Source organism: Schistocerca nitens, chromosome 1 (genome assembly GCF_023898315.1).
Source record: "Schistocerca nitens isolate TAMUIC-IGC-003100 chromosome 1, iqSchNite1.1, whole genome shotgun sequence".
NCBI classification, from domain to species: Eukaryota; Metazoa; Arthropoda; class Insecta; order Orthoptera; family Acrididae; genus Schistocerca; species Schistocerca nitens.
In genome coordinates, this window is record NC_064614.1 from 962,850,927 (window position 1) to 962,877,114 (window position 26,188).

General features: G+C 40.9%; 1 protein-coding gene across 4 annotated transcripts in view; it reads right to left on the minus strand.

Annotated features, from left to right (window-relative positions):
* Positions 1-26,188, minus strand: part of LOC126194836 (A-kinase anchor protein 10, mitochondrial) — a 156,323-nt gene that overhangs the window by 16,653 nt on the left and 113,482 nt on the right. For 2 of the 4 annotated variants that reach the window (XR_007538512.1, XR_007538510.1), the window contains exon 11: positions 10,922-11,109. Coding sequence is in view for 2 of the 4 variants with exons in the window: in XM_049933175.1 (XP_049789132.1) it covers positions 11,023-11,109 (87 nt within the window). In the remaining 2 variants the exon portion in view is untranslated. Of the gene's footprint in view, positions 1-9,821; positions 11,110-26,188 lie in introns of those variants that run through there. The other 2 variants (XM_049933175.1, XM_049933192.1) reach the window with 1 other exon arrangement.

A 26,188-nucleotide genomic window follows, 5' to 3' on the forward strand; every position in this document is an offset into this window, starting at 1 on the left:
GGTATAACAACCGAGTCAGAAAACTGCTGCGGAAGCAAAGGGAACTTCACAGCAAACAAACATAGCCAAAGCCTTGCAGACAAACAAAAATTATGCGAAGTGAAATGTAGTGTAAGGAGAGCTATGCGAGAGGCGTTCAATGAATTCGAAAGTAAAGTTCTATGTACTGACTAGGCAGAAAATCCTAAGTAATTTTGGTCTTATGTCAAAGCTGTAGGTGGATCAAAACAAAATGTCCAGACTTTCTGTGACCAAAATGGTACTGAAACAGAGGATGACAGACTAAAGGCCGAAATACTAAATGTCTTTTTCCAAAGGTGATTCACAGAGGAAGACCGCACTGCAGTTCCTTCTCTAGATTGTTGTACAGATGACAAAATGGTAGATATCGAAATAGACGACAGAGGGATAGAGAAACAATTAAAATCGCTCAAAAGAGGAAAGGCCGCTGGACCTGATGGGATACCAGTTCGATTTTACACAGAGTATGCGAAGGAACTTGCCCCCCTTCTTGCAGCGGTGTACCGTAGGTCTCTAGAAGAGCGTAGCATTCCAAAGGATTGGAAAAGGGCACAGGTCATCCCCGTTTTCAAGAAGGGATGTCGAACAATTGTGCAGAACTATAGACCTATATTTCTAACATCGATCAGTTGTAGAATTTTGGAACACGTATTATGTTCGAGTATAATGACTTTTCTGGAGACTAGAAAACTACTCTGTAGGAATCAGCACGGGTTTCGAAAAAGACGGTCGTGTGAAACCCAGCTCACGCTATTCATCCATGAGACTCAGAGGGCCACAGACACGGGTTCCCAGGTAGATGCCGTGTTTCTTGACTTCCGCAAGGCGTTCGATACAGTTCCCCACAGTCGTTTAATGAACAAAGTAAGAGCATATGGACTATCAGACGAATTGTGTGATTGGATTGAAGAGTTCCTAGATAACAGAACACAGCATGTCATTCTCAATGGAGAGAAGTCTTCCAAAGTAAGAGTGATTTCAGGTGTGCTGCAGGGGAGTGTCGTAGGACCGTTGCTATTCACAATATACATAAATGACCTTGTGGATGACATCGGAAGTTCACTGAGGCTTTTTGCAGATGATGCTGTGGTGTATCGAGAGGTTGTAATAATGGAAAGTTGTACTGAAATGCAGGAGGATCTGCAGCGAATTGACGCATTGTGCAGGGAATGGCAATTGAATCTCAATGTAGACAAGTGTAATGTGCTGCGAATACATAGAAAGATAGATCTCTTATCATTTAGCTACAATATAGCAGGTCAGCAACTGGAAGCAGTTAATTCCATAAATTATCTGGGAGTACGCATTAGGAGTGAATTTAAATGGAATGATCATATAAAGTTGATCGTCGGTAAAGCAGATGCCAGACTGAGATTCATTGGAAGAATCCTAAGGAAATGCAATCCGAAAACAATGGAAGTAGGTTATAGTACGCTTGTTCGCCCACTGCTTGAATACTGCTCAGCAGTGTGGGATCCGTACCAGATAGGGTTGATAGAAGAGATAGAGAAGATCCAACAGAGAGCAGCGCACTTCGTTACAGGATCATTTAGTAATCGCGAAAGCGTTACGGAGATGATAGATCAACTCCAGTGGAAGACTCTGCAGGAGAGATGCTCAGTAGCTCGGTACGGGCTTTTGTTAAAGTTTCGAGAACATACCTTCACCGAGGAGTCAAGCAGTATATTGCTCCCTCCTACGTATATCTCGCGAAGAGACCATGAGGATAAAATCAGAGAGATTAGAGCCTACACAGAAGCATACTGACAATCCTTTCCACGAACAATACGAGACTGGAATAGAAGGGAGAACCGATAGAGGTACTCAGGGTACCCTCCGCCACACACCGTCAGGTGGCTTGCGGAGTAAGGATGTAGATGTAGATGTAGATATGACAACCCTGTGTTCATTAATCCCTGTATCTGTTTTGATGCTCGTTATTAACTCAGGATTATCTGTTGCTAAGGGGCCGTGTGTGTTTTCACAAACCATTTACTATTCACATGGGCTCATGAACTAACTGCTTGAAATAATTCTCAGAGAATGCATTTATCACTATTTCGGATGATGTTTTATGTGTACTTCCAGAATTAAACATGTATTTTCTCCAACATATGAGGGTAAATTAAAGTCATCACTAACTATAATCGTATGAGTCGGAGACTTGTAAGCTTGCAACCTTTCAGCAATCTTGGCCACAGTGCTCAATTTTTTTTTTTTTTTTTTTTTCCAGTACTCACAGAAAGCGGCTGAATTTTGTTGTATCTTCTTGGCACCCAACCTTTTAACCTTTACATGAAAAACAGATTCTGTTGTTACATAATTCTCTCGTGGAATAGTAATGGTATCTCCACAGATCTCGCATGTGGTGTAGCTCCCTCCACTTCTTCGTTTAGAAACTTCAGAAGTTGTGTACGATTCCCTTCTGCCTTAGATTGAAACATTGAGGTTCTGCAAGAATGCAAAGTGGCTTTGGGTGATCCTGTTCTCATTTCTGTACTTTTATTTTAAAATTTGCTCGATCTGGTCCTGTTTGACACCCGTAAAAGCAATCCCATTGACCGAATCCCTGGGCACCCAATATATATATCCACGGAGGAACAAGAGCTTATTTGTAAAAGACACCATCATATTTTCATCTACGGAATGTGTGAATTGCTCCCAGAATGAAGGCCACGCTTCGTTGTCGTGTGAGAAAGGATGCAGTTTGACGGCACGCAACTAGATGTCCACGCAGGTGTGTCGGTGAGCTGCTAAGGTTGGCGAATGTGTATCAGCTGTGTTTCTATCCTCTGGACAAACTGCTCCTAGAAGCCCTTTAATCGTTTGAATGGTGTTTGCATTTGTCTGTGTAGTCCTCACTTTTGATTACTGCCCACAGTGTATGCCCATACTAGTCACACCGTATTGGGATGTCTACTGTCATTAAAAGTTGGCACTGTCGTGTGGTATTCAACAGTCACAACACTTAGGAATGTTCGCTGTTTGTAACAGATGGTACTGCAGTCTGCTAATACTTTACAAGTCCCCTCTGTACTGTTAAATGATAAGCCAAATGCACAGTATTGCTCTGCCACCAACAAGCAAGCACCACATAACATGACGTACAAAAGCAACCAGTTAGTCCAGGACATCAGTGCCACAACTTATCTGCATGGGCTGAATGTGGGGTGGCATGACCGTCTTTTGAGATTTAAGTCACTAATAATCTTCTGCAGCAATGTCAAATCATCTTGAACATGAAGTAGCTCTTAATCTTTTCATATACCTCCCAGGTTTTGACATCAATGTGTTGTTAACTCAATAGTATTTACAAGAATTCAAACACAGTAAACTCGGCTCACCCATTTATTCATGTTGTCCATCACATTTCCAGTTCCAGTTACATACACATGTTGCAGAGATCAGCACACACTACAGTTCCCTACACCAACAGATGGTGTACGAGTCTCTTATTTCCAACGTCGAGGAATGACGTAGAATGTCGCAGAGAGTATGTTAATAGTTCTTAGAGGGAAGGTACAGACGTGAAGGGCTTACAATGTGCATGGTGTGCATTTGACTATCCTCCCTTGCGGTTGTAGATGTTGTCAAGCAGAACTTTACAACACGTACGACAGCCGCCAAGTTTCCACGCAATCCAACATTGGGCCGCAGTCAATCCCAGTGCCCCACAAATCTCGATATTAGGTGACTCGATCAGCCAGCCAAATGGAGACCCACAATAGCACCCCTTTAAAAACTGTATCAGGGGCATATAATACCGTCCGAGATGAGTACACAGCAACCGTGTGGACATCACAGTGATTGCTCGACATCTGACACTGTTCATGCCACTTAAATATCCTTCTCAGGCCTGGTAACAATAATAAACAGAAACAACACAATTTCATTTCTGGTGGCCATTCTCCTGTCACAGAAAATTGTAACTCTAAACCATTTACATAATTGCAGACGGTGTATACAAGTATGAAATTATGAGGGAGGAGCAGGAAGTAATGCACAATAATTTGTTTTTTCTCCCTTGGTACTGCAACTGGAATGTTGAAATTTTATGAAAATATAGTTTGAGGCTTGCACTAAAGAGGGATTTAGTTTTCACGTGCAGCTCTAATGAGAGAAGCCTGAACTACGAAATGAACACAGTGTGCATGTCACAGTTGCGAACTTACGAAGAGCGGCAAATGTCATTCGATTTGTGGACTAAAGAGCATAAACTGAGTGAAGTTTACTGGGACATGCGTGCCGTGTATGGGGATGACTGTACGGACTGCAGCAATGTCTCCATGTGGTGTGCATTCTTCCGAGAGGGCCCTGTGACCCTTAGTGACTCACCACACTCTGGGAGGCTGGCAACAGCTGCAACCCCAGAGCCACTGAGGCAGTAATTTTGAATCAGCAGCGTGTGAAACTGCAAACCTTATTGCAGCACTACAACATTTCCTATGGTGTGGTGTATGATAGTGTTCATGACATGTTGAAATTTCATAAAGTTAGTGCTTGCTAGGTGCCTAAGAACCTGACAGACAACCACAAAGGCCAGCGAATGATGACAAGCTCGGATCCCTTAAGGCGTAACACTGCAGAAGGGCACGATGTTCTAAAAGCAAATGTCACTGGTGATGAGTCATGGGCATAACATTACTTGTCTGAAACCAAGTAGGCCTCTATGGAGTGGAAACATGCCAATTCCCTGGTATGAAAAAAAATTAGAAGTGATTCGATCTACTAGGACAGTGCTTGTGTTTTGGGATATGCCTGGTGTGTTATTGAAGTACTTTGCTGAACATGGGACCAGCCTACATTAAAACTTTGATTAAGTTGTGTTGTACCATTTGTGATGAACACCACAACATTAATGCTGATGATGTCCACCATCTTCATAACAATGCTCACCCCCATGCTTCTGCTCCTTTTTGTGACGAAATTGCCAAATTTGAGTGGGAGGTGCTCCAGCATCCACCATACAGTTCAGACCTTGCACCATCAGACTTCCATCTGTTTGGCCCCATGAAGATATTCGTGGCCAGCCAACACTTTGCAACAGATGCAGAAGTGAAATCAGCAGTCTGCAGATGGCTATACTCCAACCAAATAGACTTCAACAAACAGGGCATACTGAAACTGGTACTATAATGTGAGAAACGTAATGAGAACGTTAGTGACTGTGTATAAAGGTAGGTAAAGATGTAAGTTCATTTTCTGATATCTGTTAAAGTTTTTGGTAATAAGATTATTGAGTACTACTTTCCTATCTTCCCTTGCACATTGACATCTGACCATGTCTTCTTGATGATTCACTTTTTTTGCCAGGTAGTGTGTAAGCAGTGGATCTTCTTCATCAAAATCTTTGCACAACTCTCCTATGTTCTCTGCTACCTGGTTAAGTTTGCCACTAGGTTTTATGATGCTTGTGAATTGTATTCTACATCAAGCTTTTCCTGCAGCATTTGGCCTACACCCCTCCTGTGTCTGCTAGCTATTTGACTTTTCTACCCATCTAGCCCTAAAGTTATTTCTACAAGTCTGCTGCACTCTACTTTGCTCAAAAACTGGTTGAGTCTCTCCTCTCACTTCAGGTAGCAAAAAAGACTGACTAATCCAACTTTGAAATTAATTTCTGATGATTATCCTTTACTTGTTACCTTTTCCCAGTTAACATAATCTCTTTCTCCTTTCAAACCACCTGTTCAAAATGGTCATTTTTAATTCTGCCTTAAAGTTACAAATCTTTCTTTCCTGTTCACAATTCACTTGTCTTACATGAGAGAGCCTCATACTTTACTGGCTTTCACATTACAATTGGCCCAATGAAACACCATAGTCCTGATATGTTTCTACCATACTCACTAACCTACACCAACATTCACAATTATCACACATCATGCTACGTTAAGAGTAAACTAAAAAACACTAACACACACACAAACTGCAATAAATTAAGAAATAATGCATCTTACCCCCATATGAGTGACAGAGCTAACTTCTAGATGGTGGGTGGAAGTAAATACAAGAATGTAAACACTACACAGATATAAACTGACGAAGTTTTAGGTCACAGAAGAAATGAAACAAATTAAAACTAAGACACACGATATTTTTAACAACAATACTAAGAAGATACATCCCAAAATTACACAAAGCACCAATGTATCCAAAACAATACCTAGTGTTCTACACTGCTGTCTGAATGTTTGGAGTGTAACCTACTACAAACACTCTGCTTAGATGTGTCAAGTGTTAAGATCCCCAGAAAGTCATCAATCTCACAAAGAATGGGATGTCGTGACCATTATAACGAAGTCAGGAGATTGAGGGACGTTTCATAACACTGATAACTAATAAGGAGCCATGGGCAATGATAAAGCTCTAAGTGATACTGTTATTGAGAAGACACACATCAAAACAGGAAAGAAGTTAGTCAATCAGAAGACTCATACCACACCAAATGGTACTCCCACACAGGGAGTCATGTGCATTCAAATCACCAAGTAGGAGTAAAGGCAGCAGGGGGGGGGGGGGGGGGGGAGAAGGAGAAGGGGGATGGGGAGGGGGACAGAGCAGTTGTCAGATCAAGGTGGCCACCTCGATGTAAGTAAGTGCCTTTCCCTGGCGCTAAATAGACACTGCAAATGGTAATTCCTATGGTCATTCAAACTCTCATTCTATCACTTCCACTGTCACATACATGGGAATTCACATCCACTATCAACATCTGTGCACACCACCGTCCACAGATTTTGTTGCACCTCATCCTTCATTCAACAGCAACTGGCCTCCAGACATGGATCTGCATTTCCCATCATCCATCACACCTTCCAAAATTATGCACATGTCCTGTACATGCAAATAGTGTCCAACCACTGCTTCATCCACCATATACTAGCCCACAGTAGGTATCGAAAAGAGAAGACTAAATACTCAATTTGTAAGCAAATGGACAAGACTACAACAGTGTCTTTATAGCAAGATGGCGGCAGGTATAGGTGTACCCGACTTTAACGCTCAAATGAATTATAGTAATGCAGTCAAAAAAGAAGCGTGTGTAAGTATAAAAGTGAATTCTCGAAATTTAGTGAACACATTTCAAGTTTACATTTCATTATTGATGGTCTAAGAAGAGAAAACCACAGCCTGAAGCTCAAAAATGTACAACTAAGAATGAAGGTAAACGTGCTTTTACTCCAACAAGATAAAATGGATAAATTGACGGAATGGAGGAAAGTCAACAACAAAAGCAGATCACCGGGTGCTAATACTTCACAAACAGTAAGTGACACAAACTTGGTGGACGTAAATAAATTTGCTCCTAGTAACAGTGTATTAGTGACTGGCACAGACTCAAAACTAAAATCGTGTGTTAAAGTCCCTAAAAGTGAAAGTTATCACAAGCAAGTTTCATTTGATAAGCCAAAGCCTATATCTTCACCAAATGAACGTTCAAGTTCTGACAACTACACACTTTCTGCTCCACATAAATCTATCAAACGTGTACACATTTTTGCGGACAGTCATGGTAGAGGCTTAGCAGATATCGTAAAAAGCAATCTTAGCAACGCTGAAGTGTGTGGAATAGTGAAACCTGGTGCAAAAATCGAGGAAGTATTATCGGGTTGCAATTCTGAGAACGTTAAAAATGACTATGTGATAATAATCGGTGGTGCAAACAATGTAGCCTGTAATGAAGGCCACGATGTGATACAAACGCTGGAAAAGAATTTCTCAGCGCTAAATCGCTCCAAGTTATTTGTTGTAAACATCCCGAAAAGACATGACTTGGAACCACAGTCATGTGTCAACGAAGCTATCTCGCAAATAAACTATAAATTGACAAAGACTTGCAATCGCTTTGTTGTAGATATAAGCAGTTTTAGAAGAGAGTTGTTTACAAAACATGGTATGCACCTAAACCGGGCAGGAAAGAGAGCATTAGGTATTCTCCTAAAAGCAGCAATGACAGAACAACTCAACTCTACGAGATGCACTTCGTATAAACAAACTACAATAGACAAATGGTTTTAAAAAAAAAACAGGACAGGAGTGCATTTGTGAACTCGACAGTGAAGAATAATTTTTTTAGGCAAAACCCTGTAACAGCCTCTGTAACGGATCAACTTGCAATCTTCCACCAAAATATTAGAGGCCTGTTTAATAAGCTAAACGAACTCTCAGTCAATGTGCAAGACAATGGAAGCATAGATCAGGCCCATGTACTATGCTTCACTGAGCATCACGCCTGCTCAGGGATGGAAAGGCTGGTAATACCTGACTACAACCTGATGTCTTCATACTGTCGAAACCAAAGAAAAGGTGGTGGTGTTGCAATTTTTGTTAAGAACAGCATCAATTGCAAAGAAATGTATGTACAAAATTTTTGTTTAGAGCAACATTTTTAATCATGTGCCATCGAAATTTCTGTAAGTGATTCCACCCTATTAATTGTGGCAATTTATAGAGCACCTTCAGGAAATCTTGACCTCTTTTTGAAGCAGCTCGATTTGCTTTTACTGCACTTATTCAACTATAAAAGAGATGTTGTACTACTTGGAGATTTCAACATCAACTTTCTTACACGTAGTAGTGCGAAGACAGACCTAGAAAATCTGATGTACACCTACAACCTTCTGCCAGTAGTCAATTTTCCCACCAGAGTAACTTCATATTCAAGCACACTAATTGACAACATTTTTGTAGACCAAGAGAAATTGGGCAGTATCAGCGTTAGTAAAATAAAAAATGGTCTTTCTGACCATGACGGTCAAAGACTTACCATCAAAAATATAAATGTTTGTCAGAATAAAACTGAGCCAACGTGGAAGGTATTCAGGCCCATAAATGTACTAACAATCAAAACATTCAAATCATGCCTCCATAATGTAAATTGGAGTCACATATATTCCGAAACAGATGTAAATTCCAAGTATAACCTGTTTAGTAAAGAAATTGCATCAATATTTGAAACCTCCTTCCCAAAAAAAGTTTATAGGAATGTACCAAAAAAAGGCTGGGTCAAACCAGCCTATCCTTATCCAAAAGTCCCACACTTTGTGCCTCAGTCCGTTACCAGAATCCATTTCTGATACCACATCTGTCTGGTGGACACATTCTGGCTGGTTCAAATGGCTCTGAGCACTATGGGACTTAACATATAAGGTCATCATTCCCCTAGAACTTAGAACAACTTAAACCTAACTAAACCTAAGGACTTCATACACATCCAAGCCCGAGGCAGGATTCGAACCTGCGACTGTAGCAGTCGCGTGGTTCTGGACTGAAGCGCCTAGAACCGATCGGCCACTGTGGCCAGCTATTCTGGCTGGCACACCTGTTTTGCAAAAAGATCTTTTGATGGCGCACCACTTTCCCCTGGTGTTCTTGTGTAGCGTGATTGAAAATTATTAGCATTTTTATACAGTGTTCATGGTCTTGCCACCAGATATGTTGTTGGTTCCACATAAAATGTTGGTGTCAGCACTCAATGTCTATACTTTGTTGGGCAGACAGCTGGAGTTTGGTGTAAAAAAAGTATGTGTAACGACTACTGAAAACAAGGAGAGGTCCCCAATGGTGAGATTGACTTTCTGAAACAATTTATACGATGATGGAGGTCAAGGTGCAAGAAATCACACTCTGGAACCCTTCACCCTGGTGGATCCTCATTTGCAAGTAATTGGCAAAAATTGAGTGTTATGACCACAACGATCCATCATTGTGAAACATTTCTTTAGTGCATGTGAAGGACACAATAGAATAAATCATCTGAAATAAGTGAGACAAGCAAACTGCAAGAAACACGACAGTTGTATTGTTGTAACAAATACATGAAGATATCCTGTTATAAAAACAGAGATTTTGATCAAAATATTTGAACATCATTTGCACTTTGATTTTTAATTGCCAATATGAATTTGTTTTATTTTGTCATGGTAATATTTTATAGGAACAGTACTTTACGGACATGTGTTCCCAAATTCAGTTATTAACATACTATAGAACAATTTAATAACAATACTTGCTTTGGTACCAATTAATCTTAATCTTACATTAATAACAATATTTAAGCCTCAACTTATAGCTCCTTGCTGAGTGTTGCTAACAGTAAAACCCAGTTAGCACATTTGAGAGTACAGCTATTTACATTAATTAAAAGGAGAAGAACGTGTTAGCATTTCTGCTTTCAGAAACAAAAATGGAAATATCAGATATGACAGAACTAAATAAAAAAGTCATCTACCTGAGAATTCGCTAGAACTAAGACTCAACACATCTCTAACAACTACTGCATTTGTAGTTTATTATGTGATTTTGATTACTGCATGTTGGTAATGGCCGACTACTATTCCCACCGATATTTCCATTTTTAATTTATGTTCCAGTTTTCAAAACACTGTAAAAACAGAGATTTACACCAGGAGCTATAAGATGACTTAACAGTCTTCATTAATGGAAGTGTAGGAAAGAGTATCAAACTGAATCAGCGACACAGAGTATTACATTTCACAGACAAGAAAAAGAAAACTACCTTAAAATCCTATTATGAATTTTGTACTAAAGCATACAGGTCTTTAAAAAAGTAACAACATTGCACATCCAGAGAGACAAGCATGAGATTTTGAGTGTTAATTCAGTACTTACTTCCACAGCTCACAATGGGAGATAATAAATTTTACGTTTAGTTAACCATCATCCATCTCTCACAATATAAAAAAACCACACCTTACATAATTATCACAATTTTCAAAAATGTACATAAATCACAGATCATTTACTTGTAGTAAAAGTATAAATATAGATATATTTGCCTCGACATCGTTAGTACCTGTATAATCCATATTGCTCCAAAATCAGTTTTTTTACATACTTTAATATTTGATGTAATTAATGTGTTATAAGTGCTAACTTTAAACATCTTTAATTCTTCAACTGAAAATAGTAAGTAGTTTGCCAGGTAATAAAATTCCACAGTCGCATTCAGTTTTAGCCTGTTTTTATTCGTCAACACTATTCCTCATCTTCAGAACCCATTGTGAGATTAGTTACATCTTTCACAATCATTTCAGCAATTTGCCATGCAAGTTCCTCTTTTGCCTGTAAAGAAAGACAATACAGTAGTTAACACAGAAATTTTATGGCTCTCTAATTATAGAAAACACACTTTCTGATAGCTTAAGGTTGATATCAAATAACAGCCTTTGAATTTAACGTTATTCCAATCCTGCCCCTTACAGACACAGTAACCACACTGTTATGCGGATGAACAGCCAACACACTATTATAAGAACATGTGCAACAGAAACTATGCCATTAATTTTCACTGTTCAGTTGAAACTGGAAAATCTGAACAGAGGGACAAACAGATCACAGTAACACACACTTGCAATCAGTGTAGCAAAATGGAAAGGGCTTCTGCCTAGTCAACTATAGGATAATAAAAATGCACCACCAGAAAACAGCAACACATTAGTTGAAATCGTCATAAACATGGAAGGGAGGGGGGGGGGGGGGGGGGGGGAGGTTAAAGTGGGGGCACATAAAACTGCAAGACAGCTATCCTCTTCAAACCAAATTTAACCAATAATAACCAAAAGTGTACAGTGCTAATGACTGCAATGTTGTGCCCCAGCCCGAACCAACAAAGAAAACGAAACATTGCAAACTGCCACTGTATAAGGTTGCAGCTGGTGTCACATGTCAGTAACCGCCTACCAGAGAATTTGTTAAAAAGATCTGTGAACAATACCATAAAACCAAAGATATAAACAAATTACATATACTGACACCCAAAAGCATTTCCATTGAACACGCTGTTTCTGGAAAAGTGTCAATGGGGGCTTCTTTTGGAACCAATCAATGTACTGATGTTACATATGTAAAAAGATCTTTCATTGTCTATCAAAATATGAAGCAGACTGCAATGTAGTATGATTGTTTTAGTCGTCTCTAGTGTCACCTGATCTTACACCTCTGATGCAATTTTACAAGAAAGACAGACCTAATTCTGACACGTCAACAAAATTTTCAGTAGTTTCCATCACGCTAGGCACAAATTGAGATGCATACAGAGCATGTGGCATGGCACACGTGGCAGCGTGCAACACAATGCGTATTTTTGTAACTCAACAGGTTCAAGTGCGACAATGCAAATTGGGACGCGACGCGATGGTGACGCAACACGCACCTGAGCCAGGTCGCACAGCATAGTGGTTGCGGCACAGTTTTCTCAGAACGTGCACCATGTTAGCATTATGGGAGGAGTGAGGCGAGGAGGAGGAAAACAATCCTCCCATATGTTACCTCAAGCCAATCAGTGGTAGTGTTGGCCGCCCGAAAAATATTGCCTTATTACTGAACTTTAGTGTCATAGAGTAGTGTTTGGTTTTCCGCCATTTAAGCGCTCTATCTTTTCTTTTTTTTTCAGTAGTCCATTATTTTCAGTTATTTATATCTATAAGGTTTTGCTGTTTTATCTCATTATTGATTTTCTTTTGTCAAGAACAATGCACAATTCAGTGACTGATGAGCCATTAGCCACTGGGATTATATCTTCTGCGTCCGCAGCTCGTGGTTGTGCGGTAGCGTTCTCGCTTCCCACGCCCGGGTTCGATTCCCGGCGGGGTCAGGGATTTTCTCTGCCTCGTGATGACTGGGTGTTGTGTGCTGTCCTTAGGTTAGTTAGGTTTAAGTAGTTCTAAGTTCTAGGGGGCTGATGACCATAGATGTTAAGTCCCATAGTGCTCAGAGCCATTTGAACCATTTTATATCTTCTGCCTCCACAATGTCTTCAGTTTGCCAGAAGGCACAGACAATTCATCATGAGGGTATGAAATAGGAAGTAGTATTATAAAATCATGTAATCAGGAAGCAAGGTGGAAATTTTACATATTATACAGTGAAACAAGGATGTTTGTGTGTTGTCTATGCTGGCATTTCTGTATGATCCATTACCAAAATTCAAAAAGTGGACGCTAGAAAAAGTAGAGAAACCCTCAATGTTTTACTTGGTGTGTAGTGTAGAGAAAATACATTTCAGTGGTTGCATACACAGAATCATCATCGATAAACTAGTTACACAACAAGATACAAAAACAAAGAATGCAGTCGGTATTATTCTGAAAGCATGAATATTCTGGAAGAGTCTGGTGACACATTTAATTTACTGAAATGTATTGCTGACAAGGCAGGCCTACACTCATGACAATGCTTTTTTGAATGCCATGAACTTAACCCCACAAAAGGCACACCTGGCTAGCTTCCGTATTCCTGTTGGGCGCATTATTGTCAGCTGCTGACAGTACACTGGCTATTGTGTTGTGAGGTAAATCAGTTGTTTACTTTTCTCAATAATAACTATTATTCACGAATCACACATTGTACGTTTGGCAAGCCATTGGTGAGGAACCGGCATCTGGCTTGTGCACGTCACTCCGCCTGAAGGGTATGCTCATCATTGTTAATATTTCTCAGATGAAGAACAGGAGTAAAAAAACCCTTTGATAAGTTTCCATTCAGTCATTCAGGTTGAAAATACAATGGGTTGTGGGGATTCAACCAAAATTGCAACAGAATTGACAAACTGATTTGTTAATCATTTCTCATTTAAAGAAGCATCATTATTTATGACTAATAGCTACATTTCTCTTGTTGGAAGGTTTAATTGTGCTTCCTTTGCCAAAACACTGTATAATTTGCATAAACTCATCTTGCAGTAGCTATTGCAATATAATTCTGGAACAGAGTGTCTCATTAAACAAGCAATTGGTGACCAGAGAAAACCTCATTGTGTCAGTTTGCAGTAACATAAATGAAGAAATTTGATGTTTATTTCCATACTAGGAAATTCTTGTTTCACTGGCTATAATGTCTCTAAAAAAGTTACAGTCACTAGAGCAAAATAAATAAATAAAAATAAAAACTATAACTACTGATATATCGCCATAGATAAGAAAGTTTCCTGTGTTAACAATTTGGCAAAATGCTCCCCTTATTGGGTGCTATCAGTCATCAAAATCTTGTTTCGACGTCTCGAGCGGTTTAGGAGATATGAGGGATGTTGTGAATATTTCATTCTCGTGGATGTGTGATCTGGAGTGAATGTGCTATGTACGAATCTTTTTCTTGAGATTGGAGGCAGATAGAGACCACGTTCCAAATCTAAAGAAAACTTCAATATGTTAGCTAAATTTCATACACAACAACATATGGTGAAACATGCAGCAAATATAAAATTATACCTACAAACTTTCTGAATTTTGCGCAGTGTCATACTTAAGTGGGTATATCACAATACATATGACCATTATCAAGATGATGGGCACTTCACCACAAAGTTGACATACAACGCTACGAGTAACACAAAAATCAAATATTTTTACTGAATAGTTTCGGTAAAATCGTTTGAGAAAGACTACAGGGTTGGCATGCCTCAACTCTCTCAGCACAGAGCATCACCAACCAGCGCATCCAACAAATGTGTATGCGTTTCAATATGTGCAGGACCAGTGCAGTAGGTGTGGAACATGCACTTTGCACTGTAGTGTCTTGTCGCGTCATGCGTGCTGTACGCATCTCAATTTCTGCTTATCCTCAGGGTTGCCTTCTGTTTACTTTCTGATTTGGACGGAACAAACTGAAAACACAACTTTCACTTAAATAAGTCTTTGCCAATAATGCAATTAAAACTGACCTTGCTGATTTCAAATTAACCCAATATCAACCTTGGGCACATACAAGGTATGATCACAAAGTAATGGGAATTTTTGTTTTTCTCAAAGAATCTTTATTTATTCATCACCATCAACTTTGTCCCCTTCAAAGCAATCCCCCTCAGATATAATGCACTTGTGCCAGCACTTTTTCCAATCTTGGAAGCACTTCTGGAACTCATTTTTCATTATGGTGTTCAGCTCCTTCAGTGATTCTGTTTTTATCTCATCAATGGTGGCAAAACAAATTCCCTTCATGGTTCTCTTGTGCCTCAGGAATAGAAATAAATTTTAAAGGGCCATGTCTGGTGAATTAAGTGGCTGAGGCAACATAGCGTTTTTTTTTTCTTGCCAAAAAACCACAACAAGCATTGAGGCATAAGCGGGAGCATTATTATGATGCAATTTCCACAAGTGGTTTTCCAGCAATGCTGGTCGTTTTCTTCCAACTGCTTCATGCAAGTGGCAGATGACTTCCAAGTAGTATTCCTTACTGACCTTAAGACTATAAGGCAGGAACTCATTATGCACTCTCTCACTGCAATCGAAGAAAACAGAGAAAGTGCCTCCTCATGTGATCAAATTTGTCGAATTTTTTTTTTTTTTTCGGTCTTGGTTCCATACATTCATGTTTCATGACTTGTTATAATGATCTTTAGGAGTTCTCAATCATTGTTGATTTCACTGAGCAATTTGTGAGCGATATCTACACAATGTCATTTTTGGCTAACATTCAATATTAGAATAACATCCAAGTGATGTGCCGAACTTTACGGTCACATGTCCAAAGAATATTAAACAGTAATTTGCATGTGGTGAATGTGGTCCAAGATTGAAGCATTCATGAAAGTTAAATTTCTTTCTTTTTTTTTTCTCTTCAAATCTCACGCTTGATTTATATTTCAATAATAGCTTTCAACGAAGGATATAATATTCAAATAATGACATCTCAACCCCGCATGCTTAATGAAGTCCACCCAACTGATCATCAAATAATGCTAATGACAAAAAAAATCCATAACTGACAAGGAGAGAAATATTACTAATAAAGCAAACAAGCATGGGAGCTCACATCCTCCATCAACATTTTTCAAAATTCTGTACTAAACTTTATATTTATATGTTGCTCCATGGCACTATGACAAGTCTATTACACTTATTATGTCTCAACAGCCAAAGCACACAAATTTGCTACAAATTAGTGTGTTTGATACTATGTGAGATTTCTTGGTGTGCCTTTTCTTGCACACACTTCTGAATCACATTTCCCATAAGTGAATGGTTCATTCATCAAACTTTTTATACACACGCCATGTATGATAAATTTGAGAGATTACTGAGATACTGAAGTCTCATAATTGTGAAAGAAAAACATTGTAGTAGGGACAAAAATATTTGTATCCTGGGAGAATGACATGATGGAAAGAATAAAACAGGTGAACGATTTATGGACTTATACAAGCACATAATCAAAAAATATTAATTTAGGAAGACTGGCATAAACAGAAAGTGACTATACTATGGTAAAACAGTTTCAAGTACCATTTACGGCACTGCTCAGAACACAAGGTGCAGATTAGGACTCCAATCATGATCTAATAATGACAAAAAAATTATAATTAAGAGAAGAAACACACAGTGCAGTCGGACACGGAAAAGTTAAGAGATTGATTCAAAACCCTCAGATTCTGTCGCCACTGGCAAAGTTGAATCCTTGATAGTAAGATGGGCACTCTAGCCATACCACACAGATGGCATGAATGAGGCCAAAACACCTTATCTTTGGAAAATATGGAACTTTAGATACCATGTTGTAAAGGTATATATGAAAATTTAGCTCCCTGTTTATGGCAACTGCATAAGCAGTCAATATTCAGATTGAAAAAAATTACAAAATTTAATTTTAGAAGATATAACCACAAATTGAATGGTTCTTCCCCCTCAGTCAGGTTGTTTAACAAGTGGGTTGGAGACCACTTATTGGGAGAACATTACCTGATTGAGGCCCAATATGTAATGCAGACTTCACTGAGGCCCAACTGTTTCATTTGTGCACATTTGCCTATCCCACTGTGCAATTATTTTACACGATTCCTGTTTTGACTCACTGTTCATCACGCAGTTCTTCTGTGAACCAATTTTATGTTCATGGCTTTATACAAGTGAAACTATAGAATAAATGATTAATGGAAAATCTCATATAAAGATGTGAAACAAATACTAACAAAGAGATAGAGGGGCTGGCCAGTACTTACCTCAGCTCAGTACAGCCGATAGATACACAAAAAAAAATCTGTCATCTAAACACTTTCTCTTCTTCAGTGTTTTATATATACATAAATAAATAGATTTGTCTCCAACTGTGCTAGTTTCATTTTCCTCTTATTTTGTTCCATTTATAGTCCACTTCTCTTTTTTATTTATTGATTTATTTATTTAACATTCCATAGTTTTAACGTTCGTTATTCGCTGTTCTCCAGCCAACAATCACTGCCAACAATCTCTTCCACACCTACCAGTATCATCCATTTCCGTCGATTTCATGTTTCTCGCGATAATTTTATGCCATTGGCTATCTTTCTCTGCCACAGGAAAAATTTTTTGGGACATTTCTGCGCCACGCGCGATCTCTTTTGCGCCACGCGTGATCTCAGATTTTGAGCAACGTGTGTTCTTTTTCCCTGATCTGGACATAGTTGCTTGGTCTGGTCATCTTTTTCCGTATTTTTCTTATTTAGTGGTCTTTCTTTGGTACTGAACATTACCAACACAATTTCTTTCTTTCTCGTCCTTCCCTCCGTGTTTTATTCCTTCTTATGATTACTATTTTAACTTTAGTTATTTAATTTCCCTACCCACCAGTTACCCACTATGTACCCTAATCCTATACCACATTATTTACATTCATTCCGGAAACATGCATTCACCATAGCCAAACTGCAATCCCACATACTTTTCCTCCGGTCCTGCTTAACCTTTGGAATTACCCCTAAAGGACTTACCTTAAAAGTTCCCATCTCTGGGTGCAATTCCTCCTTCTACCAGTCTCTCCTGGACTTCCAGAACTTGTCCTGAATCTCTACACTACTTCATGTAACCACCACTCACAACAGCTCCTATCTCTCTTCAAAGTCCTCCACCTCTCAAACCCTTGCTTGGAGAACACACTCAGGATCATCATCCTAGAAGCCAGCTGCAAACTTGAGTTCCATGCCACACACCACCTGAAAAAACTATCCACAGTGCCAGTGCAACACCTAAGAAGTGGGGTCCCTCTCCCTATCCCTCACAAACACTAACCACAACAGAACCTTCAACAAACCCCCCTCATAGCCAACAAACCCAGCCTAGCCACCCTACTCAATCTCCCCATCCCAGCACATACCCCACACAGACCAAATATCAACTATAACCACAGTCAAATGCCACATATCACCAGTCCCACTTCAGTTCTAAACCTCTCATCCAGATCCCTCTCTCCTCCAGAGACATCTGTTCTATCAAAAGGCTTAACCTTTAGCCCCACGCCTAAATTCAACCACACTGCCCTGGTTAAAGATCTCCTCTCATTCACCCGGAACATCAACTGGAAATATCACTTCACTACCCAAACACAGCCCCCAAATACTAGACCCAGTGTTGAACCCTGTCTAGAACAGTTCCGACCGCCTTCTCAAAAGGATCCTCCTCCCCTCCCCCAAAACCATCCCTTGCAGACATTTCAGGAATTCCTCACATCCAGTGTTGCCTCCCAGGTCTTCTTGAAGAACATCCCGACAACCCCCAACATCACCCCAGATGAATCCCGTGCCATTAAGGAGCTGAAAACAGACCACTCTATTGTCATCCTCCCGGCGGATAAAGGCTCCACAACTGTGGTACTTGACCGTGTGGAGTATGTGGCAGAAGGACTGCGTCAACTCTCCGACACCTCAACCTACAAAGCTGTTACCCAGGATCCCATTCCCTCCATCCAGATTGAGCTGCAGAAAATCCTAAAAATCCAAGGTCCCTCACAAGGCCTCACAACGGCTTCCATAGACTTACTCACTCCACCTGAGCCCCGTACTCCTACCTTCTACCTATTACCCAAAATCCACAAAGAGAACCATCCTGGCCGTCCCATTGTAGCAGGCTTCAAAGCCCCAACGGAACGTATCTCAGCTCTCGTAGACCAACACCTCCAACCTATCACCCGCACACTCCCATCCTACATCAAAGACACAAACCACTTCCTAGAACGCCTCAAATCCATTCCCACTCTTCTCCCACCTGAAACCTTTCTTGTCACCATGGATGCTACATCCCTTTACACAAACATCCCACATACCCATGGTCTCTCTGCCCTTGAGCACTACCTCTCCCAACACCCACCCGAAGATCTTCCAAAAACCTCGTTCCTTATCACACTTACCAACTTCATCCTAACCCATAATTACTTCACTTTTGAAGGCCAGACCTACAAACAAATCAGGGGAACGGCCATGGGAACCAGGATAGCTCCGTCCTATGCTAACCTCTTCATGGGCCGCATGGAGGAGGCTTTCCTGAAGACCCAACAGCTGCTTCCCCTGGCCTGGTATAGGTTTATAGATGACATCTTTGTGGTCTGGACTCATGGTGAAGAAACACTCCTTAATTTCCTCCATAACCTCAACTCCTTTTCGAATCTGAATTTCACCTGGTCCTTCTCCAAAACCCAAGCCACCTTCCTGGATGTTGACCTTCATCTTGTTGAAGCTCACATCCACACCTCTGTCCATATCAAACCCACAAACAAACAATATACCTTCACTTTGATAGCTGCCATCCATTCCACATCAAACGTTCCCTTCCCTACAGCCTAGGTATTCGTGGCAAACGTATCTGCTCCAGTGATGAATCCCTCAACAATTACACCAATAACCTGACCAGTGCTTTCCTCTCCCGCAATTATCCTGCAGACCTTGTCCACAAACAGATCTCCCAAGCAATACATTCCTCCCTGTCCAACAAAAATGTTCCTACCCCCAGACCACACAGAAGCATCCCCCTTGTCACCCAATATTATCCTGGCCTCGAATACATCAACAAATTACTCCGCCAGGGATATGACTTTCTCAAGTCAACCCCTGAAATGAGATCATCCCTTGACAAAATTCTCCCCACACCACCCAGAGTTTCCTTTCGTCGCCCCCCTAACCTCCGTAACATCCTTGTTAAACCCTACAATATTCCCAGACTACCTTCTCTACCCAGCGGTTCCTACCCCTGTAACCGACCCTGCTGCAAAACCTGCCCCATGCATCCCCCCACAACCACCTACTCCAGCCCCGCTACTGGTAAAACATACACAAGGCAGGGCCATGTGTGAAACTACACATGTCATTTATCAGCTGACATGCCTGCACTGCACAGCCTTTTACATCAGTATGACAACAACTAAACTGGCTGAGCGCATGAACGGACACAGACGAACTGTCCGCCTAGGAGATGTCCAATACCCAGTAGCGGAGCATGCCCTCCAGCATAATTCTAGGGACCTAGGAACTTGCTACACCGTATGTGCCATTTGGCTTCTCCCACCCAACACCAGCCCCTCTGAACTGCGGAGATGGGAACTTGCACTCCAACACATCCTTTCATCCCGCCATCCCCCTGGACTGAACCTACGTTAAACAACCTTACTCCCATTTACTCTTCAGTCTTCTCCTCTTTCCCTTTCCTCTTTAGCCATTCACGCATCTTTTCATCCTACATAGTTGTGTTTATCTTTATACTGTATACCTCTTCACTTCTGTATGCATCCTCTTTGGTTTGAAGCTGGCACAGTACTTACAGTAGAATGTCTTTGGCTTCCCTCTGACAACCATGCCTCCATCCTTGCTACCCTCCCTGTTTTCCTTTCCCTGTTGCTTCATGACCTGGGTTATGAGTAACTGAATCCACTTTTCCTTCTTCCCTTTCTTTCCCCTCTCTCCACCCTGATGAAGGAACATTTGTTCCGAAAGCTAGGAATGTAAATTTTCGGTTCTGTTTTTTGTGTATCTATCGGCTGTACTGAGCTGAGGTAAGTACTGGCCAGCCACTATAGAATAAATAAAACTCTCAGCATGAGTCAAACGGACGTTTCACCAAATCAAAAATGAACAAAAAATAATGATAGAGGCTGAAGAAATGAATTAAAATATGTGCAATGGTTGGAACTTGAACCTGAGTCTCCTGCTTACCCCGTTTCTTCAGCTACTACCATTACCAAAGATAAAGTTGAGATTCATATGTCTCAAGGAAAATATAACTCCATCAGAACAAAAAATAGTTTATAGCTAACAATATCCTTCATGAAATAAAAATTCATTCAAGTAAGTAAAATGCCTATGGTCCACATGGAGTGGCAGTACGGACAAATTCTCCTCTTGGTGCCTTGACTACATTGTGTTGTGTGTCAGATGTCTACTGCCATCCTTGAAGGAGAATCACTAATTATGGAGTTGGCATGAAAGAACATCATACTAACATCAAGTTCATCAAACTAACATCAAGTTGCAAACTTCCATCTTATTAAAAGAAATCATCATATACAAAAGGATTATTTCACAGAATGCATATAGAACAGTTGCAGCAGACAAACCAATGACCATTAACAAGAGGAGGAAGAGGAAGATAAATGGTGATGGATATATTTTGATTTGGTGTAAAGTTGGTAATGATCATAGTAAAATAACTTTGTAATGAGCTGTAATGTCGTATTATAGACAATAATGATATCTCTTTCATCAGATTATTTGTCAAAAAAGAAATACACTTAGCTTGCCAAAAGCCCAGAAGCGATTATTCTTTGTGTTACGGCACTCAGAGGTACTCTGAAATGCTCACTTGGAGTCTCAGAGTGAAACTATTGAGGTGGGACTCTGCCATGCCCAGTTAACGGCCCAAAGTGGCAGACCTAGTTTTATTGGGCCGCTGCCAGATTTGTGGTTTTACTTCTGATGATAAGAAGTTGCCTCAAAATTCCCAGGCTGTTTAAAGTGATGCAGCTTCTACTCTCTACTGGTCTGCACTGGACTGGAATCGATTTGCACTTCCCGTGTTTAGCAGACCTCTGTAATGCTGAGGTGACACTGTAGATGATGTCAGGTGATATTTCTTATTCATAGGACCCTGAAGAAAAATCAGTAGATGAAGCTGGTGGTTCCAATAAAAAACCTCCGCATTCATAAAAGCAAAACAGTTATGGTACAATGTGAAAATAAATTTAGTTTGTTTTTTCTGACATGAAGGGGATGGTCCACCATGAATTTTTTACCACAGTCAACAATCATCACTACCTTGAGTTGTTGAAACTATTTTCTGAGGCACTTCTGAAAAAAATGCCTATATTGTAGCAATCAAAGAACTGGCTGCTCCAATACTAAGACATTTCAAGGCAAACATCATTATATGTTTTTCTCCAAAAACAAAATGACATAAGTTTTGCGCCCTGTACATTGATCTCCGCTCAGATTCTTTCCTGTTCACTTATTGAAAATGAACCTAAAAGAGAAACTTTTTCAGGACAAAGGAGAAGTGAAACAAAATTTGCTGGAGGTACTACACAACAGACATACACAACAGACATTCAGACAGTTTAAATGAAAGCATGAAATATTAGGACTCATAAAATGGGTCTAGTGGACACTGTTTTGAAAGTAATGTATTTTTGTAAATGGGTAATAACATTTGTGTAACTGAATAACTTTCCACTATATAATCGTTAAAGTGATCTCTGATGACCTTTTGGCTCAGCTAAATAAATTTTGTTGAAACTGCAAAATACTGAATGAAGTATTTTCTGAGCATAGTTATAAACTACATGAAAACCAAACTACCATCTTTTTTTCCTTCTTCTTCCTCCTCCTTTTGAGAGACAAGTCAGTATAAAAGAGGAGGAAGAGGTCAATCTGTTACAGTCTCTCAGGGCAACTGAATTAAGACTTTCCTGCGGTAATTTCAAAAAGCTTTACTCACAAATAATCCTTAGTATAGGGAATGCCATAAATGTGGATCAGGGAAACTAAATTGCTCCATCTTGATCAGAGAGAATGCTGAATGGCAGTTTCAAGCTGGAAAAAAAAGTAATTGATAGAATCTTTTTTTTAATTACTGTAGCGTCAAAACTGAACTGACTATAGAATATTGTCACATTTCTGAGTTGCTAGTAAAATTTACAAATTGATTCATTTCTAGGCAACTCAATTATTTCCCTAGAAGATACCATGTTCTGGCCTACAGTCTTCTCCAAAAACAAAAATGTGGGTAATTTGAATAGAGAGTGGAGCACTTTTCAGTATTGCAGCCACTTCACACTATGAGACTGATGACTAAAATGACACATTCAAATGTCATGGGACTGATGATTAAAATGACACATTCAAATTATGTCAAACAATGGAAAATTCAGGATGGAATCTAACAATATCATGAGAGGGAAAATTGCTACTCAACATACAGCAGATATGCTGAGTCACAGATAGGCACAACAAAAAGACTCTCACAATTAAAGCTTTCAGCAATTAAGGCATTCGTCAACAAAAGACACATATATGCTCCCCCCCCCTCCCCCCACGCACACACAGAGGCAAACACAGCTCACACTCACGACTGCAGTCTCAGCCAACTGAAACCACACAGCAAGCAGTGGGGCGGGGAGGGGGGAGGGATAGTATGGTGGGGCTGGTGGACAGCAAAGTGCTGCAGGTTAGACAGAGGGCAGGGGAGAGGGGGGGGGGGAGTAGTGGAAAAAGAGAGAAATAAGAAGATTGGGTGTGGTGGTGGAATGACAGCTGTGTAGTGCTGGAATCGGTGGGAACAGGGAAGGGGGTGGATGGGTGAGGACAGTGAGTAACACAGGTTGAGGCCAGGAGGGTTACAGGAACATATGATGTATTGTAGGAAAAGTTCCCATCTGCGCAATTCAGAAAAGCTAGTGTTGGTGCGAAAGATCCATATGGCACTGGCTATGAAACAGACACTGACATGAAGAATCATGTTTGGCAGCATGTTCAGCAACAGGGTGATCCATTTGTTTCTCGGCCACAGTTTGTCGGTGGCCATTCATGTGCATTCTTGATGTTAGTCATGCCTTCATAGAATGCAGCACAGTGGTTGCAGCTTAGCTTGTAGACCACATGACTGGTTTCCCAGGTAGCCCTGCCTTTGATGGGATAGGTGATGTTAGTGACTGGAATGGAGTAGGTGGTGGTGGGAGGATGTATGGGACAGGTCTGTTGCAGGTGTATGAGCCATGAGGTAAGGGATTGGGAGCAGGGGTTGTGTAAGGATGGACGAGTATATTGTGTAGGTTCAGTGGACGGCGGAATAGCACTGTGGGAGGGGTGGGAAAGGATAGTGGGCAGGACATTTCTCATTTCACGGCACAATCAGAAGTAACCGAAACCCTGACAGAGAATGGAATTCAGTTGCTCCAGTCCTGGGTGGTACTGAGTTACGAGGGGAATGCTCCTCTGTGGCCGAACGGTGTGACTTTGGGAGATGGTGGGAGACTGAAAAGATAAGGCATGGGAGATTTGTTTCTGTACAAGGTTGGGAGGATAATTATGGTCAGTGAAGGCTTCAGTGAGACCTTCGGTATATTTCGAGGTGGCAGCTGTCAACTTAGAGGTATTGCTGGTGGTTAGTACGTTTGATATGGATGGAGGTACTTATGTAGCCATCTTTGAGGTAGAGGTCAACATTTAGGAAGGTGGCTTGTTGGGTTGAGTAGGACCAGATGAAGCAAATGGGGGAGAAGTAGTTGAGGTTCTGGAGGAATGTGGATAGGGTGTCCTCACCTTCGATCCAGATAGCAAAGATGTCATCAATGAATCTGAACCACGCGAGGGGTTTAGTATTCTGGGTTATTAGGAAGGATTCCTCTAGATGGCCCATGAATAGGTTGGCATAGGATGGTGCTATGCTGGTGCCCATAGCAGTACCCAGGACTTGTTTGTAGGTAATGCCTTCAAAGGAGAAGTAATTGTTGGTGAGCATATATTTGGTCAGGGAGACTAGGAAGGAGGTGGTTGGTTTGGAATCTGTTGGATGTTGGGAAAGGTGGTGTTCAATTGTGGTAAGGTCATGGCATTTGGCATGTTAGTGTACAGGGAGGTGGCATCAATAGTGACAAGCAGGGCACCGTGTGGTAAACGGACAGGAAATGTCGAGAGTCGGTGGACGAAATGGTTAGTATATTTTATAAAGGAGGGTAGGTTTCAGGTAATCAGTTGAAGGTGTTGGTCTGGGAGAGCAGAAATTCTCTCAGTGGAGGCACAGTAACCGGCCACAGTGGGGCGTCCTGGGTGGTTATGTTTATGGACTTTAGGAAGCATGTGGTAGGGCAAGGAGGGAGTTGGACTCCAGGGAGGCGTTCTGGGATGGGCCTAAGGATTTTAGTAGTGACTGGAGATCCTGCTGGATTACTGGAATGGGGTCACTGTGGCAAGGTTGGCAGGTGAAAGTACCTGGCGGCTGGCAGAGTCCTTCCGCTCAGTAATGCTTGCAGTTCAAAACAACAGTGGTGGAGCCTTTGTCCGCAGGTAGAATTATAAGGTCAGGACCAGTTTTTAGATGATAGATTGTGGTTCTTTCTGCAGATATGAAGTTACTTTGCATGTTGGGGGATTTAGGGAATTATGGTGAGGCAAGGTTCGAGGTTAAGAAATTCTGTAAAGTTAACACGGGGTGGTTTGGGGACAGTGGTAGTGGTTCATGGTTGGGTGGAGGAGTGAACTGAGTTAGGCAAGGTTCACTATTGGTCTTTGGCTGAGCATGATTGGTAGGGTTAGTGACAAAAAAGGGTTTCCACTGTAGGGGCTGGCAGAAGGTCTTTAAGAAGTCCTGCATGATTGAATTTGTGGGTGGGGCAAAAGGTGAGGCTTTTGGAAAGGACTGATATTTCTGTAGGGCTAAGGCTTCTGGAGGAAAGGTTCATGACTGTGTTGTGAGTCTGTTTAGGTTCTGGATTCTGTGTGGTGGCGGAAGGGAGTTTTGGAGGGTGAGATAAGTGTAGTAGGTCTACGAGACAGGGTTTGTCAGCTATGAGGGGACGTGGGGGAGGTTTGGACGTTGTTGTAGAGGAGGTGGACAGTGGTACTCCAAGGTGGGAGTAGGAAGTGAGCAGGGTGGAGAGCTTTTTGAGGTGGCATTGTGCATGTTGCTCAACTTCCTGCAGGGCAAAAGTTTCAATGTGTGTTATGGGTTCCAGAATTTGGGACTAAATAGCAAGAGAATTTTTCAGATGGAGAGAAGGTACTGCAAGGAGGTTTGGACTTGGTTAATATGGTTTTGCAGGACTATGTTGGTGAGGGCTAAGGACTGGCGGAATCCGAACATGTGGACAATGACCTCCACATGTTCAGATTCCGGAACCACCCGAATCTTGTGTATAGCCAGTAGTGGATTGAAATAATCTATTTGTTCAGTCTGTAGCATGTGACATTCCATTCTGG